General features: G+C 41.3%; 1 protein-coding gene across 4 annotated transcripts; it reads left to right on the top strand.

The window, feature by feature from the left end:
* The first annotated feature begins 726 nt into the window (after positions 1-726).
* PLAT (plasminogen activator, tissue type) lies at positions 727-16,064 on the top strand. 4 transcript variants are annotated; one of them, XM_032997392.2, is made up of 14 exons: positions 728-900; positions 6,359-6,460; positions 7,468-7,507; positions 7,918-8,049; positions 8,457-8,570; positions 8,934-9,108; positions 9,666-9,757; positions 10,014-10,188; positions 10,526-10,611; positions 11,023-11,218; positions 11,699-11,835; positions 11,925-12,065; positions 13,534-13,682; positions 14,499-16,064. In XM_032997392.2, the coding sequence occupies exons 2-14, from the start codon at positions 6,380-6,382 to the stop codon at positions 14,655-14,657; spliced, it is 1,677 nt and encodes a 558-aa protein (XP_032853283.1). In that variant the 5' UTR covers positions 728-900; positions 6,359-6,379; the 3' UTR covers positions 14,658-16,064. The 4 variants fall into 4 exon arrangements, with proteins under 4 accessions (XP_042657531.1, XP_032853283.1, XP_042657529.1 ...); XM_042801596.1 differs by lacking the exon at positions 728-900 and adding an exon at positions 4,970-6,241; XM_042801597.1 differs by lacking the exon at positions 7,468-7,507 and having other exon boundaries at positions 727-900.
* Positions 16,065-17,175: the final 1,111 nt, after the last annotated feature.

The following is a 17,175-nucleotide window of genomic DNA, read 5'->3' as shown; positions in this document are numbered from 1 at the left end:
TTCAGATTTGTCTGCCACACTTTGATAATCTAGTATCTCATCACCACACCCTGGTGAGTAGATCTTAATTTTCCAGGATGGACAATATCAGCAAACATTTAACTCTTTAGTCCTCATCATGCTATTCCTTATTTCTATGTAAGGATCCTTAGTAGTTTTGCTCATTGTCCCCACTTAACTTTAGAGCTCCTCTGACCATTTCTTCTCCCAGTAGCACTGTTCGTGGCATGCTTTGCTCCACATTACAGGTCAGGGTCTCTCTGCCAGAGATTCTCACTGGATGCCATTCAGAGCACAGCACACTACACGCTTGCTTGAAACAGGAGTTTCTCAGTACTAGGACTAATTCTACAGATTGCAGTCCTCTGGTCATGTTAGAAATAATACACCTGTGCAATACACCCCTTCGCACTCCTAGAAGCACGATGGGATGGTTCATCATAAGGCATACATACTACTCTCACTGTCACTGAAGCTTAAGGTATTCGATGGCAAAAAATTGTTTTGAAGACTGCTGTCTGACTGGAAGAGAGAACAAACCAAACTGGCCGTAAAATCCCAGTAAAATTGGGGTATAAAATAAAAAAATAATTTTTATAAAAATAAAATTCCCAAGCATGCCCCACTCACTTCAGCAAGCAACCTTTCCTCCTGTCCTGCACAGACTCACTCCTTAATTCTTTGGACACAAGCCACCCTGTCCTGAACCATCCCCAGATCCTCTGGAAGGGGTGGCGGAAAGGACGCCCTACTGCCCTCTGGAGTCTCCACCCCTCGAGCGGAGTTTTAAGTAGGACAGGAGCTGTTCAGAGAGAACAGAGCAGAGACGCAGGAAACACAAAACCAGACTGGTCTAGAAAAGAAATCATCAGCAGAGTACAGAAGAGAAAAAGCAAAAAGGTAGGTACTACTCACACCTGTTTCAAAAAGTGCCATTTCCTGTTTTCAACATCAATGGTATTGTCATTAAGTATTACTATTTAACAAATCCCACTGAAGCACCATAGTTAACTAACCGAGCTATTGCCTTTCAGCTTTTGAAGAGATTCATAATGCTGGGTAAAGCTGCTGGCTTTCGGTTGTTTCAAGAAAGCTTCAGCTATTCCAGGGAAAGGACTGACAGCCTCAGGCTCTGACTAGTTAGCAGGGAGGAGTCTCCTGCACAAAGAACCTTAGCAAAAGAACTTAAAACAAAGGACAATTGCAACAGATATCTTCACGGTAAGGAGAGAACCAGAGAACTAGCTGTGAAAGGATAATTTCTCCTTTTTCCTGGGACGAAGTCAGACTATGACTTTCACCCTGGGCTCCCAACCAGGATAATGGAGGGACAAAGAGGAGGAGGGCGGGTCTTCTTCAGTTCTCCCTGAACATGCTTCTTTTCAAATGCAGCCAAAACCACATGAAATATTGAGAATGATTCCCAAAACGAACCCAGAGTTTGAAATACCGATTTCCTCTGATGCCTTCAAGGACTACAGAATCTTACTTTCTTGATATTTTTTTTTCTAACTCCCCAAAAGCAGAGGTCTGTCCACTGTTGTATTTTAAAGAGAAATAGTACGAGTCTGATATTCATCTATTCATCTGCTTAGTTTAGAAAAGGGATACAGAAGCACTTTCTCCAGAAGGCAGGGAAAGGCAGCAAAGATCTACAGTCTTTTGCTTGAACTAGTGCAAGATAGTTGTTCATCAGCAAGAAAGCTATTAGTGCTGTAGATTCAGAATCAAAGTATTCTGGAATGGCCATACTAGGTTACTGGGAGGCATATGGGGGGGTACTTTTAATTTCTGTGAATGACTTTTTGTTTGACCTTGATAAGATAAAACTGTTTTTTAGGTCTTATTCCACATTGAGAAGATAATACTCATACTCTTACTGCTTAGAAGAATACTTTTACTGTTATTAATAATAAATTAACATGTGGGATTTAAAGCATTCCTGCTGATGATGCTTCAGCAAAGAGAGATACATTTAGAATATTGTATATCTTATGTCCTAATGTACCTGGAAGTGTAGAATCAAAATGTTAGAACATCACATCTAGGCCTTTGGCTTATTGCTAGAGTATTTTTGATCAGAGAGGAGGCAGAGGGTGAGAGCAGAAGGCACAAACTGTTTAGGAACGCCCTACCAGAAAGCACACTGCTTGCAGGTTTCCGCTGGGAGTCTTGTAAACATGGTATTTTTCAAACAGCCATATGGTTTCAGTTTGATAGTGCTTATCATTTGTAACGTTCTATTTGACTGGCCTAGGCTGTACCTTTCCCAAAACTGAAAATAAACATCTGGCAACATCTGTTACCAGTTTTCCATGCATAGATGGACAGGCATCCCCCCATGGAGAGTGGGAAAGGCCAGGGGGAAGGGCTGCAGCATTATAAAATAAGCTAGCCTGAACAGGGGCAGCAGAAATAAGTGGAAGAAAGGATGCAGCATCGAATGCAAGACAACTTTAAGGAGACTGTCTCCCTATTCTACAGTATAAGCATGTGGTGTGTAAGATTAGAATCCACTTGTATAGTGGACTATATGGGATAAACTTGATTATAACAATAATCTTGATTAAACCATGCAGGTGCTTTTTAAATAGGGAGTCCTCCTTTCATGTCAGTCTCCAAGACCAAAACGCCTTCCCCACCCACCCCCCCCAATTTAAAAGATGTTTCACACTGCCCCTGAAAACTAGCTATCGTTCACTGCTGGTTTCAGGCAGCTAAGACCTCCTCCAAGATATTAGTTAGGCCAGCTTTGTCACTCTGTCTTCCCACCAAAAAAGTTTCAGATTTCACCAGTGTTGCCTTGTTTTAGGGGCATCTTAGCAGGTACTTCAGAAATGAGGTCTCAACAGTTCACAGTGCTTCCCAGAAGAAATCCTAACAAAGCAGCTCAACTCAGATAAGTACTTTCAGCGAATGAACCTTTCTTTAACAAGGTCTTAGCTAGCAGAATCTCATTTCTTAAAGCGGTCAGTAAGAACTTCAAGCCTTCTCTGCAGATAGCAACAAAGATTACCAGTGATACTAACAATTAGCAAGTTAAAACTTTGCTGCTGTGGGATTCAGAACACAAGCCTGCACAGCTCCAATAATGAGCTACAGCCACAGGGAGTAAGGATAACAAAACACAGGGTTACAGCAGCAACCACATGACTAGAGGTAGCAGTTCAGATCATCCACTTCAGCTTTGGGAACACGGCTGATTTAGTTCAGATTCAACTGAAGTCATTGCCTATTTGGAAATCACTCTTACGCTTCGTAAGAGGTGAGAAAGGGCTTGAGAGTATATAAAAAATACACTACAAAATCTGCATACTAATACAAATCCCCAAGAGATGCTCTGAATTACAAGGATCTTCTCATCATGTGACCTAAAGACAGGACTGGAGTAACTAAGGTTCTCAGAAGCTGTTCCTGTGAATCTTTTCAGTCTGACTTGCAACTTAAGTCTCTTCTTTGTGCTGTCTAATGGTGGGAAACTGCAGCAGAAACTATCCTGCTGTACTCCCAGTTCTGCTTCAGAGACTGGAATATTTGTGCCTTTTGCTTTTTCTTTGAACAAATCTTAAAAAAAAAAAAAAAAACAAAAACAAAAAACAAAACAAACAGAAAAAAACCAACACACAAACTCTCCCCGTTTTAGACTTGAATCCCAATTTATGACTCATTCATCTGTCATACTCCAATTTCACCAGCTATTATCCAGCTGCCTTCTCTGGCTTAATATAAACAGTCTGAGCTCCTAATATCTGTAGGTAGTAGTTTTCTCAAATAATTGGGTTAACTTTCTACTTGCTCAGGGATCATATAATATAGATGATAAAAAGCTGATAGTGTGGGAGACAGCACCTGAATATTATTTCAAAGATTTGGAACCGCAGAGCAATTCTAGAGATTGGGAATGAAACTATATATTATTGCCCGCTACTCTACCTCACTCCCAGCTCTTGATTTGTATAGGAGGCATTACACTTTTAAAGGAAGAGAAAAAATGGACCTCTGGTACTGGACTTGTTCAAAGCAGGGGGGTTCCTGTCTACACACTCTTGTGATTCATCATCTCAGCCATCTAGACTAACTGCTACAGCAGTCTTGGTTAGTACAGAGAATCAAGATAAATCTGTTCACACTGGTGATTATTTATGCCTCCTTCAGTTGTAAAAAAAAGCTACTATTACTGCATGCAGGAGTAACTATTACTTTTAGGAAGAAAATTATGGGTTCAAGTCAGGAAACCGGCAATAAAGTTATTTGTCTTATTTTAAGAGTTCAGATTACATAACAACAACTGCAGTCCTTAAAAGCTATTACTCAACTGTTTGAATCAGTAATACCTTCCCAGTTTTTAACAGATGTATTGGACCTTGCTGTTTAATGCCATGTTTCCAAAAAGCCCCTTATGCACTAAGTTTCTAAACTTCTAACACTGTTTAATCATTTGTATCCATTTTACTAATTTACGTTTTGCACCTAACAGCTGCCTCCCCAACGCCACAAGAGAGAGTCCTGTTGGCATGCCAATAAATCCTCATTTGAAGTCCTCAAGTTCAGCAGCATTTCTAAATACAAAGTAGAACTTTGCTAGCTACCACACTCATGCTGCTAAGGTCAGGCTTTACTGGAGTTCTTTTACATATATACATTTGCCTGATCTTTTACAGTTACTACATGCTCACCAAGATAAAAGAATGGGCAAAATACATCTCAGTGATTCTTCCTACAGGTATCAACAGAGGAGCTGGAAGCCCACGGCAAAGTGCATTGCCTTCATAGGCAACAGACTGCCTCAGAAAGCCCTTCACTGCCTTTTTCTGTCACATCCAGTGTATTTTTCTGCTATGAGGATGAGATTAGAAATGGCATTTAGTACAGCAAGGAAAAAAAACCATGTTGCTTAATTCCAGCAGTAAAAAATTGTATATGCTCAAGACTGCACCATGCTACGAGCGTGCCCCTGGCCACTTGGAATTTTCTCTCCTCCCAGCAGCTGCTCTAAACCAGTCAGCGCTTACACAAGGCACTCTTGCTTCGGTGAAAGAAATAATTTTTCCTCCTTTGTCAGGAAACAAACTGGGGGAGGGGAAACCAGGGCACAAGATGGTAGCATATCTCGCTGCAGTCAGCAGCTACAGGAATTTAAATTCACGCTTCAGCCAAGAAACTTGCCTGCTCAAGGCCAGCCAGAAATAAATTTTGCTACAGTAGGAAGAAATGCAGATGGATCAGAGTACCCGAATGTCCTTCCTTTCCCGTAGCTATCTGTGGCCAGGTCAGGGCAGCTGTTTCACCAGGTAGGAAATTAACCTCTAATGAGTGAAGAAAGAAGTAGCTTTTCAAAGCAAATGAGAGGAATGCAGATTCATCCTTAACCCCAGCCACACCATACCAGCTAGCAATCTCCCACAGGAGATCATTGGAGATTCTCTCCCAAGACTACTGTTGTAAGAGACAGACCAAGTAAATCAGTCTGGAGGAAGCAGAAACTCTTCATGTGGGATAGAAAATGGCTTTGTCTGAAGTATAAAGCTGCTGAAGGAATTAAAGGGAATAAAATGTGCTATGGACTGCACAGAAGTGACACACAAAAAGATGCTGCAATGAATAAATGAGAACACCAGATCAGAAGCTAGCCTGCCAGCCATTTGCCATATACTCCCTTTTTAGCAAAAGCATATGACAGTAGTAGAAACTAAAAGCTCAGCTGGGTAGAAGCTGTAGAAATATTTAAAATCAAAGACACAGCAGTGCTGTCCCTACCTATTGTCAACGAACGTCTCCTTGCTGATGCATCCTCTGCACAACAGAGAAGTCCTCACTCATATCCAAAGAAGCAGTCTGTGCAGAAAACACAAATCCTCTTAAACCACTATTATCACAGACTGACCCTTCAGGTTTTTGTGCCCCTGCAAGAGATCTCTTAGGTAGGCCTCGGTGACCTGAATCTCAATTCACCCATTCCATTCAGCATTACACTCTTTCATTAGACAAGTCCACCTCTATAATAATGTACACAATACTGTTGGTTTCCAGCAACCTTGGAAAAAAGGACTTGGAATTTACTTCTACAAGTGTTATTTCCCAGGAAACACTCAGTTTCTTCCAGACCTAAAAGGGTGTGCTCTAGCTTGTCAGGTTTCTAAGTTTATCAACTAAAAGCACATATGGATCCAGCCTGGCAGTTTCCCCTGTCCAGGGACACCAGGACAGCTAGACCAGATGGCTGAGAACTGCAGAGTAGAAAGTATGTTTTAATGAATTTTCATCATTTAAAACCTTTATCTAAGCTTATGACCTTGAACTCCATTTATGGTGTAAAACGCCTTTGTTCAACATCTTATTTTTTCTTTTATCTCTATAGTTAACTTAGGATTTGGAGGTGATGTGGAAAACACTCAGAATAGAAAGCAAACTCCCATGTCTCCTCCTGCTGGTGGGAGCAATCATGACTGTTCAATGCCAGGTAAGAGTCTAATGCATCAAGTAACACTCTTGCCATTCTCCTGCGTTTTCAGCAGCCCTACCTTACCATTGACTCCAGCTGTCTGCGTCAGACAGAAGGAGGATCTGGTTATATGACTAGAAATCAGAGGAAGGAAAACGTTACAACCTGGGGTTTCCAGTAATGTGTTATCCTGGCTGGTTTTCATTTCAGTAAGCAAGTCTTCTCCAAATCTTGTTTGTCTATCTGTTCACTGTCACCTTTCACAGTTAGTAAGGGTTCCATTGGGACCATCCTTTAATTTTCTTCCTGTTGTCATCACCTTCACCATTACTCTCACAACTGGACGTCAATGGTTCCCATGGCCCCTCACTTTAAGCCTCACATTACACAGCTTTGAGTAATTCCTACCCAATTCTAAAATATTTAATCTCTCAAAAAACTGCTATGCCAGCCTTCCTCCTTTTTATGTTACTTTTTCTCTTGTGGCCTGATCAAAGAAGCTTTCTAAATCGGTTTACTCCTTAAAACTTTATCCAAATATTTAATTGGCTGCAGGAGACATATTTCTCAAAGGCAATCAAGCTACAAAGACTTATGGGGGGAAACTGCATGTCAGTGAGCAAAAAAACCTGCTTGTTCACATTTGCTTCTTTGGAAATTATTTGCTCGAACCTCCTTAAAATAGCAGAAAGCTGACAAGCTTTAGTTAGCACTTGCAGTGTCCCAAGAGCACGCACATAATCGCTTCATGCACGATGTCAGTACAGCACATCTCAAATTCACATTACTCAGACGACAATTAGTCACCCAGTAATCTGTGGCAACTCAATGATTTGCAATTCTCAGTATACATGCTGAGGCAGTAAAAGCACTTTTCACTGTACTGTCTGACAAGGAGAGCAGACAGTTTCTCAGAGTTCTCCTGATTTACAAGACCTCGAGAAGACTGGCTCTTTGGAGGCACTTGTTCTCTCAGTTTTCTTAAGAGAGCAGTTACTCACAGAATTAACCTTCTTTGCTTGCAGGGCTTACGTATGCGTTTCAAACGGGGAGCCAGATCTAGAGGTAAGCCAAGCAAACTACAACCACGTTACCTGGAGCTTTATGAACACAGGAGGGGAAAGCAGATGATGCTGAGGGAACGTAGCCTGAAAGCTGTTTGTCACAGTTATCTGGATAAGAGATTCAGAAGGCTAAACATCAGACCATTAATACCATCCACAACTCAAAGAACAAAGCTTTCCCCTACCTTCTTCAAAGAAAAGTAGGACATTCAGTAGTGGAACAGTACATCCAGAAACACACCAGTGAGAGAGATGTGACAATTGTGGTCTGAGAAGGAAAAAGGGCAGTCCATTAGACAGATACTCCCATCACAGATACCTTTCTCCTTGAAAAAAAAAAAGGGGGTTCTTTTGCTCAGCCAGGTCTTTTCCCTGAATCTCTAAAAGAGGATTTCCTTTCTCCAATTACAGCCATTTGCACAGACAATTCATCTGGAGAAATTTACCAGCACAGGGGGACCTGGCTGAGGCTCTCGGGGAGCAAAATAGAATACTGTAGGTGCGACAGTGGTCAGAGTCGCTGCCACACTGTGCCTGTCAGAGGTGAGTATGAAGAAGAAAAAGAGAAGGAAACAGTGGAGGATGAGAGATTGTCCATCTAATCATCCTACAGATGATCCCTTCCACTGTCAGGGAAGAAGTTATCACACAGAAAATTTGGCTTGAAATAGAATAGAACAGAAATGAAAATACTAATATATACTGACTCAGGCAGGACTAAGCGGGGGTGCGCAAGGGGCTGAGAAGGCTGCTAATAGTGTATATGGAGAGAATGGAGCAAATGAAGAACGTAAGCACTACACAGAAAGACCGTAAGCACACAACAATAACATGTAGGCAAGGAAAACAGAACAGGGTAAAGGAGACTGACAGGAAAGATGGGTATACTTCGCCAGCTTCTTATTTCTGTGAAATCTAATGGTATTTCCTGGCTTTTGCTTATTCCACAGCCTGCACTAGAAATAAATGCTACAACGGGGGTCACTGTTCACAGGCTTATTATTCCCCACAGCTCTTCATCTGCCAGTGCCACCAAGGTTTCTCTGGGAAGCAGTGTGAAATAGGTCAGTATGCCATGTCAATTACTGTGACCAGTGCTACTGGTTTTAGCTATGCAGTGCAGAAGGATGAGGTACCCAGAAGCTGCTGCTATACGCTAGCCTCTCTCAAGTTGCCTCTTTTTATTCTAAAGCTAACACTACAGAGAACTTTTGAGAAGAACTCCTGGGCTGTTCTCAGTGTCTTTTAATAAAACCCTAGATTTTGGAGCTGAAGACCTTAGTGTATACTAACAGTCTGCCTGGCAAGGCATTTTCACCAACTTACTAGACAAGACATCTGGAAACCAAGTTTAAACAGGACAGAGACTGAGGAAGCAGACTTTGGGATGCTGTCCTTATAGTAACATTTTGTTCCCTTCTGTTCAGATACTGAAGTTAAGTGCTACAAAGATGCTGGAGTAACATACAGGGGTACATGGAGCAAGACAGTGAGCGGAACCGAATGTTTAAATTGGAATAGCAATGGCTTGATGGAGCGGATGTACAGTGGTCAAAGAGAGGATGCTGCTGAGCTGGGATTGGGCAATCACAACTATTGCAGGTGAGGGGCTGATGGCACACAGAGCCACAGGAATCAGCTCATTCTAAGAGCTTGGAGCAAAGGAATGGCTGCTTGCAACAGTCTAATACCAAGCAGAGAATAAGCTGCACAGGTGCAAATACAGCGTAGCCCATGAACAACAATTGCAACTTCTGTAGACGTTTCTGAACTTCAGATCTAGACTGGATGCTTATGACGGACTACAAAATGAATACATATCTCACCCCATGGTGTTTCCCTGGTGCCTTCTCAGCGCCTAAAACTCCCTTTGTAAGCCCATTTCCTGCAGCTCCAGATCCTGCTTGAAACTCTAAAAATACAGTGCTTCCTGCATATGAACTAAACTGCACAAACAAGCTATCCGCTCCTGTTAGCTACTGGCTGGCTCATCCTCACCTCCATGTACTCCGCAATTTCATAATTAAAATAGGAATCCAAAGGACTCCTGATGGCTCAGTCCACATCTTCACTGCAGAGCAGGATTAAGTTACCAGATGGCAGACATGGGCCTAATAACCACACCTTTATAATGATGCATAATATCATAACTCTTTCAGAAACCCAGATGAGGATTCCAGACCTTGGTGCTATATCTATAAAGGGGGAAAGTACATCTGGGAACACTGCAGTGTGCCCTCCTGTTCAAAAGGTACATGCAGGGGGACAGGGAATGGACTTTAGAGCTTCTGTGATTCACTGCATATACAAGGGCTCTCTGTGGGCTTATGCTATTTCTGCAGCCTGAAAAGTTGAGACTCATGTTAAATTGTATTTAAGCTTTTAATATTTATGACACCGAGAGGCTGAGATAAGTATAGCTAATACATAGATGCCTTGACAGAAATCAGTTAGGAACAGCTGAGAGGTTCATGTTCATTCGTTAATGCGCAGCTTTCTTATTGAAGTTGGGAACATCAACTGCAAATCTGGCAGAGGCACAGATTACCGAGGCAGCCACAGCGTTACCAGTTCTGGAGCTACCTGTTTGAGGTGGACTTCTCGAATCCTTGTCAACAAGTTATATACTGCTTGGAGAAGAGATGCTTACCAGCTGGGCCTTGGTAGTCACAATTTCTGCCGGTATGTATTCAGTTATAGAATTAAAAATATCCCACCAAACTTCCTTGTGGTACTCTTGAGACAGGGCTCTAGTATTTTACATGGGTTATTAAAGCACAGGAAATACATTACTGCTGGGAATGAAGCTCACTGACAATAGTAATTTTATTCCACCTGACTTATCCATGCTTCTCTAACATCAGACTCCAAAAATGCAAATTCCATGTGCCATTAAGGCCCTCTGTATCTCTAGAAAAATCAAAAAGACTACACTCAGGTCAGTCTGCCACCTTTAGGTCTCCCCAGACTCCCTGCAGATCTCATAATACAAATAGCTCTTCTCTTTCCTGTGCTGCAGGAATCCTGACAATGACAGCAAACCCTGGTGCCATGTACTGAAAGGAAATCAGCTCACATGGGAGTACTGCAATGTGCCTACTTGCTGTAAGGATCCTAGCACTCCTGATTCTTCTCTGTCTTTGAGGCATTACTGTTCTGCATATCCTTTGTATTAAATTCAATCCTCTTACAGTAAAATAAGAGCTGGGGAAAAAAAAAAAAAAAAAAAATCAGCTTTTTAGAGTAGAAAGAGATTCCATGGCTCCACTCTCACAGAATTGCCCTTTTTTCTGCTAGAATGCAAGACTGTAGAAATGGAGCACAGAAAAGGCAGGGTTTCCTTACTGTATTTTTTCAGATCAGAATACAAGTTTCCTAGGAAACGGGATTGAGTCAGATACTAAACAGTTTATGCCAGGCTGCCTCAACATGTACTGAAGATTAACAGGCTCTTAACCCAAACTCAAGGCAAGAGTGCCTGAACAAAAAGCTTATTTCTGGGTTTGTCATCCACAGCCGCCTGTGGCTTACGGCAGCGAAGAGTACGCCAGTACAGGATTAAAGGTGGCTCCTATGCAGACATTGCAGCTCACCCATGGCAAGCTGCCATCTTTGTGAAATATCGCCGAGCACCTGGAGAGCACTTTCTCTGTGGAGGAATTCTGATCAGTTCCTGCTGGGTTTTGTCAGCTGCTCACTGTTTTGAGGAAGGGTAAGTTGAAGATTCAGTACTGTCTGAGGGAAAACAATCAGGAAAATGCAAGCATCCAGTATAGCCTCACTGGAATGGTAAAAAGACTTGAAGAAAAGCTCTTTATCCTGGTAAGTCATTCGACACTAAAGATTATAGAGTTAATTGTGCTGAGCATTACAGACAAGCATTTATTGGGTGAACTAGCGGCATGGCATTGAGGTACCACAGCAGAATATCAAATAGCTGAAGAACAAAGTTGTCAATATGAGTGCAGGGCCATCTGAAACTGAAGAACAGCAAGGGGCTGGCAGAGGAGCTTTGCCATGGTGGCTGTAAGCAATTAGCACAAAGGCAAATAGGATACGTGAGGTCAAACTGCTTGGGTAATGAAGTAGGAATAGTGCTAACATAAGAAAAGCAGAAGCTCCAACAGCACACCTTCAAGGGAAGGCTCCAATCCAGTTAATGCAGGAAGAAAGTAAGACTCTTGTTCTTCAGCTTTAGTACAAATCAGCTGAAGATTGTTCTGGGTAGGACTTCCCGAGCAACTCCAGAGGAAAATGAACAAAAGTTTGAAGTGAAGAACTACACTGTGCATCAGAGGTTTGACTCAGAAACTTTCAACAATGATATTGGTAAGAACATTTCTGACCTTATGGCTGGAAAAGTTCACAGTTGGCTCAAATTTGTGGTTAATGAAGTTGTGATTTTTTTCTTTCTTCAGCTCTGTTGCAGTTGAGCTCAGATGCAGAAGACTGTGCTATTGAAACAGACACTGTCCGTGCTGCCTGTCTCCCAACACCAGAACTGCAGCTGCCCGATTGGACTGAATGTGAGATCTCTGGCTATGGCAGAAGTGAAGAATGTAAGTAGGAGATACATGTCTACATGTAAGGAGAAGATACTATGTCAAAAGTTTGGGTCCTCTGCCCTCAAAGAATTCAAGCCTTGAGCATCACTTAATGTGTGACCCCTGAATTATCATATGGGCTTGTATCAGCGTTACAAAAGTGCTGTGTAAGTGGGAGATACACAAAGACAAGTTTTGCTGTAAGTTATTTCATTCATCCGAGTTCTGTCAGCTGCATGGGCTGGTAGAGTCTTCCTTTGATACTCTCCAACAATAGAAACACAAAAAATGGCACAATGGATAAGGTAGGAAGGACAGAAAACTTTCAGTCAGGGCTGCCACATTTCTGCTGTACTGACTACATTTATTTATCATCAGTCTGACAGAAATCCATTTCTGTCAAGATTTAATATACCATACATTTGCAGGTAGTTGCATTATTCCAAAAGATACACTGGCTGTACGGTGATTGGGGAAAAAAAACCCTACAGAAATAACAATCCCAGATATATATTAAAAGTCTGGCTAAATGGTTTTTAGAGTGAGCTACAACAAACAGGAAAAACACCTGTCTGAAGGTATACACAGGCTGACCTGTATTTAAAACAAACACCCAAAAAACCCAGCTCTTATTTTATTAGCACTTCCTATTAATTTCTTTTTATTCTCTAACTTGTAAACTCTTTGAGATAGAGACTGTGAAGCATCCATCATAACAAGACCTAATCGTGATTCGAACCCATAGGGGTTTTGGAACAGACTTGAATATTTAACATCTAAGTGTGGAATACACTGTTTTTAGAATGCTTTTAAAGCTAGTCCTGAGCATTGCTTACAGGGAGTACAGGATAAACTCTTTGAGAGGGAAAGGATGCTGCAGCTGTAATTCAAAACTAGACTAGAAAACAACAGTCCTGCCAACTTTCAGCTTTGTGCAATTTCAGCTATGCAGGAGAATAAAGCCAACACCCAAAACAAACAAAAAAATCCCTTCCATTCTAACATAACACAAGTGTACATTCCTATCCAGTTACTCAGTATTGTGTACAACAAAGCATCTGATTTTTGTTAGCGTCAAGTCTAATACTAAAAAGTCAGGGTCCCGTTTCATATAGTTTGTGATTTTCATAGGCACTTCCTGTGGCTTCGTTTTGATTGATGTAACTGTGCAAAGACAACTCATCCATCCAAGAAACCCAACAGTCTTTAATTTGGAGCCTACAAAAACCTATTCAGCATCTAAGCTTGTTAAAGAAGCAATATTCTCTCTGAACTAGACGTTAGCTGCTCTCACTAGCAAAGCAGAAGCCCCAAGAATTAAAAAAAGACCCTTTGGCAAGGAAATACTAGTTTAGCCACCTCCTCACCCCAGCTACTTGTTTACTCTCTCCTAAACAACAAAAACTGAACTGCATTAAAAAAAAAAATATATATAAACACATATGATGGATATAGACATATTTATATTGAATTTTTCTTCCAGTTTCTCCATTCTATTCAGAGCACCTGAAGGAAGGCCATGTTAGACTGTTTCCAGCCAGTCGGTGCACAACACAACACCTAGACAACCGGACAGTTACAGACAATATGTTATGTGCAGGAGACACAAGGCACCTTGATGATGCTTGCAAGGTAAACTCAATTCTGTTCCTCTTTTCTTTTTTAGGTCTGTCCTTGGTAGTATGAGCTAGTTTAAGGAAGTTCTGCATTTGGCTACGTAGACTCCTGTTGAACCGGACAGAACTGCTGGCTCCTCTTTCTTTTTCCCTCCCCTGCCCCTCATAACTGGGAAAGTAGGCCACATTTAACCAAGCAAACCAGAACAATACAGGCTGTAAATCCCCAATATAGGAAATACCACAAAACTGTGCAGGAAACTCCACCTCAGCAGCATTTCCTAATGTTTTCTCTTATGTGAGCATGAAAAACACTGGGCAGCAGGTTCTGTAAGAGGAAGGGGGTGCTGCTCTACTGAGAAGTAAAGAATAAAGGCCAAAAGATGGTAGAGAACAAGCATCTGTAGCGTAAGAAAAAAGGAGGACATGCATTCAATTCACATTTTTCCATTTAAACAGCTCTAATAATTTTGCTTTACTGTTACACATGGCAGTATAAAACACCCAGGATCTTTACAGCTTGAATAAGAGCATCCCTTTTTTTGTTGTTATCAATGTCTCACCTACATTTCATAAATGAGCACCACACAAAGATACTTTAGTGTTAGATTTTTTTGGGTCTCTCCCCCTGAGAGGAGCATTGAGGGATTCTGGAACACAAAAGTAGCATATGTGAAAGTGCTGTTACTAAGAGCTCTTGATTTGTGAGTATACTACGTAGGTTATTTTCATAAACACTAGTGCACCACTAAAGCCAGTGGGGGGAAAAAAAACAACACAAAAACAATCAAACAAAAAAGGAGACTGTTACTAACCTGCTACTTCTCTGTAGGGTGACTCTGGAGGGCCCCTGGTCTGTATGAAGGATGATCGTATGTATCTAACTGGAATCATCAGCTGGGGAGTAGGCTGTGGCCGCAAAGACATACCTGGCGTTTATACAAATGTGAATCGTTATCTTGACTGGATTCAGGACAACATGAAACCCTGAGAAAGAAAAATGAACTATCCACAGTTTGTGGCCATGCCTTCACAGCTTCCTTCTGGATGCTTTATGGATGCTGACAGAGCTTCCTGTTTGTCCAGATGTTTATGACTTTCCATATAAGAGGAAAACAAACTGCCACGTGTAGGAAGGGCACATTCTGAAATTACTCTCCTTATTATAGATTACTGGAAGCTAATACTCCTTTTTCCCTCACATCCCCAAGCTTTCTCCTTGCATCAAATAACATGAATACAATTTAAAATAATTTTTGGCCCAAGAGAATAAACCAAGCAAGAACAAATTGCATCCCATGAACACCTATGTTGATTTGGGAATGGGTGTGAACTGAAAGCAGAGTGGACATGTTTAATCTCCTGAAAACTTCATCTGCCTCCTTCTTTGGCTGTAAATTTGGAAGACATTCCAGTCAGGCTTAATCTCTGTCCTTATACCATTTTTCTTTGGTTATTTAAGCTGATTCACCTTGACTCCAATAGAAACAGAAAAGCTGTAGGCATGGGCTGCTTATTTCCATATCGATATACTACATGATTTTTCAGAGCAAATCCAAGATGGCATGCTTGTTAGGACATTCTATTCTTCCACTTGCTTCTCCTCCTGGTAGGAATAAAAAATTTAAATAAATATGGAATAGGTGAAAATCTTAACACCAGCCTTATGTGCCACAGAATCAACACATTACTTTTTGTCTATTAAATTTCTATGCATTACCATCTGATATGAAAACAAAAGCACTCTCTAGCGCAGCAGGGCAGAACAAAGGACAAGTGTAATGGTAACAGTTTTAGGTGCTTGCTAGATTTACATCCACAAGTAAAGATCAAGTCAAATGTCACAAGGCTACATTTTGTCCTTTAACAGAAGGCAGGACAGGTATAACCATGTCACTGTGAACCAAAATCTCTGTAGTCAAGCATTACTTGGATTGCAGTTGCCATGTGATGCTAAGTGATGCACGTCCTAAGAGCTAAGCATCTTTGAGAGATAGCCTCTTGTCCAATTGTTTTATAAAGTAAGAGAAAGCAGGTGTGACTATTGTTTTAGGAAAAAAAAAAAATATATCGAGGCTACAAAAGGAGTTTAGCTTTAGTAGCAATCAGGCATTGTAGCTAGAAAACTAGCACAACCTCTAGTTAAATAGAGAAGTTTATATAACAAGTAAATACAGAAGAGAGATTTGGTAAGGATGCCCACTAGTTTTTCAAATGGAAACTTCACAGATGGTCCATGTCTTTCTAGCTACCAGCTTAGAAGCTGACCTCAAAGAGATCTCTAATGTTCTCAGAGAAACACTAGTGTAAGTCCAGTGAGCTTCAGCAATGAGTCCCATATTCCAGTCAGTGGAAGGGGGAAAAAAGCCCCAAGATGTTTATTAAAAATGAGTCAACATTTCAGGTTTTTAGTGTGATTTTTTTTTCCTGTTTAATTTGGTATTAACCTTGAGAAAAAGACAAATTGATTTCCATTCCTCTCCCCTAAATGCATTTCCAAGCGCTGCTGTGCCTCACTATCTTGGCATCCACAAGCCTGCCAAATATCTGCAGCCTGTAAAACACCCAAAACTGTTCCAATGAGTAAAACAGGTAAGTGTCCTCAGGAACACAACTTTTGTTCCACAATCCAAACAGTCTATTAAATACATTATTTGAGCTTGATGTGATCTAACAGCCACCAATAAAATGTAACTGAACCACAGCTGATACTGAGCTTTTAGAAAAATACATCCTACAAAAAATATAAGTTGCAGAGAACAGTTTTACGTCACAGCCATTACCAGCTCCTTGAAAATACCCTTACATGAAACATCCAAGGTGACAAGAGCCACACAAGCTGTAGCTGCCATTTTTGCACTGGCCGCTTCCTTCCATCCTGGTCTGTCTTCTGTGATGTCTTCTCTGCAGCTGACTTAAAGGGCATTCTCCAGCCTGCCTTTAACTTCTTGAGTTTCATTTCTCAAAAGCTGCTGCCACCTAGCTCAGTGCATTTAACTGCCTTTCTCTGGCTTGTTTACCCATTACATCCCTCCTGATAAAAATCCCCAAGATGGTTTCCATCTCTACATCAGCTTTTACTCTTCTTATCCTGTTTTCGCCCCTACTTGTCCTCTTCCAGTACACTGTAGCACAGGACCATCTCAAGGTAAGGTCTAAGACAATAATGACCGCCATCTGCTTGCCTCATTTTCCTTCTCACTTTGCAGTTGATATTGTTATATTCAAGTTCTTTCAGACCCTGAGTCAACATCAGCATTTTATTGTAAATGAAGAACACAGCTATACCTCATACTTGCCCCCAAAACTCCTTACATCTTTATCTACCAAGTTCTCACTGATGTTATTCCCTGCTTCCCCCTTCTGCCCTGCTTCATCTTTCATTCCATAGGAACTTGCAGCCGTCTCAGACTCATACAGAAAGCTTGTCATAAGGTCCAGACACCCCTATGCATATAAGCCTTTCAAGATCAAGTAACATGAATCACTTCAGCAGGAAAGAAAAGATA

This window comes from Tyto alba, unplaced genomic scaffold, assembly GCF_018691265.1.
Source record: "Tyto alba isolate M040663 unplaced genomic scaffold, T.alba_DEE_v4.0 Super-Scaffold_34, whole genome shotgun sequence".
NCBI lineage: Eukaryota > Metazoa > Chordata > Aves > Strigiformes > Tytonidae > Tyto > Tyto alba.
The sequence above is the reverse complement of the archived record's forward strand: the minus strand, read 5'-3'. Positions and strand labels throughout refer to the sequence as shown.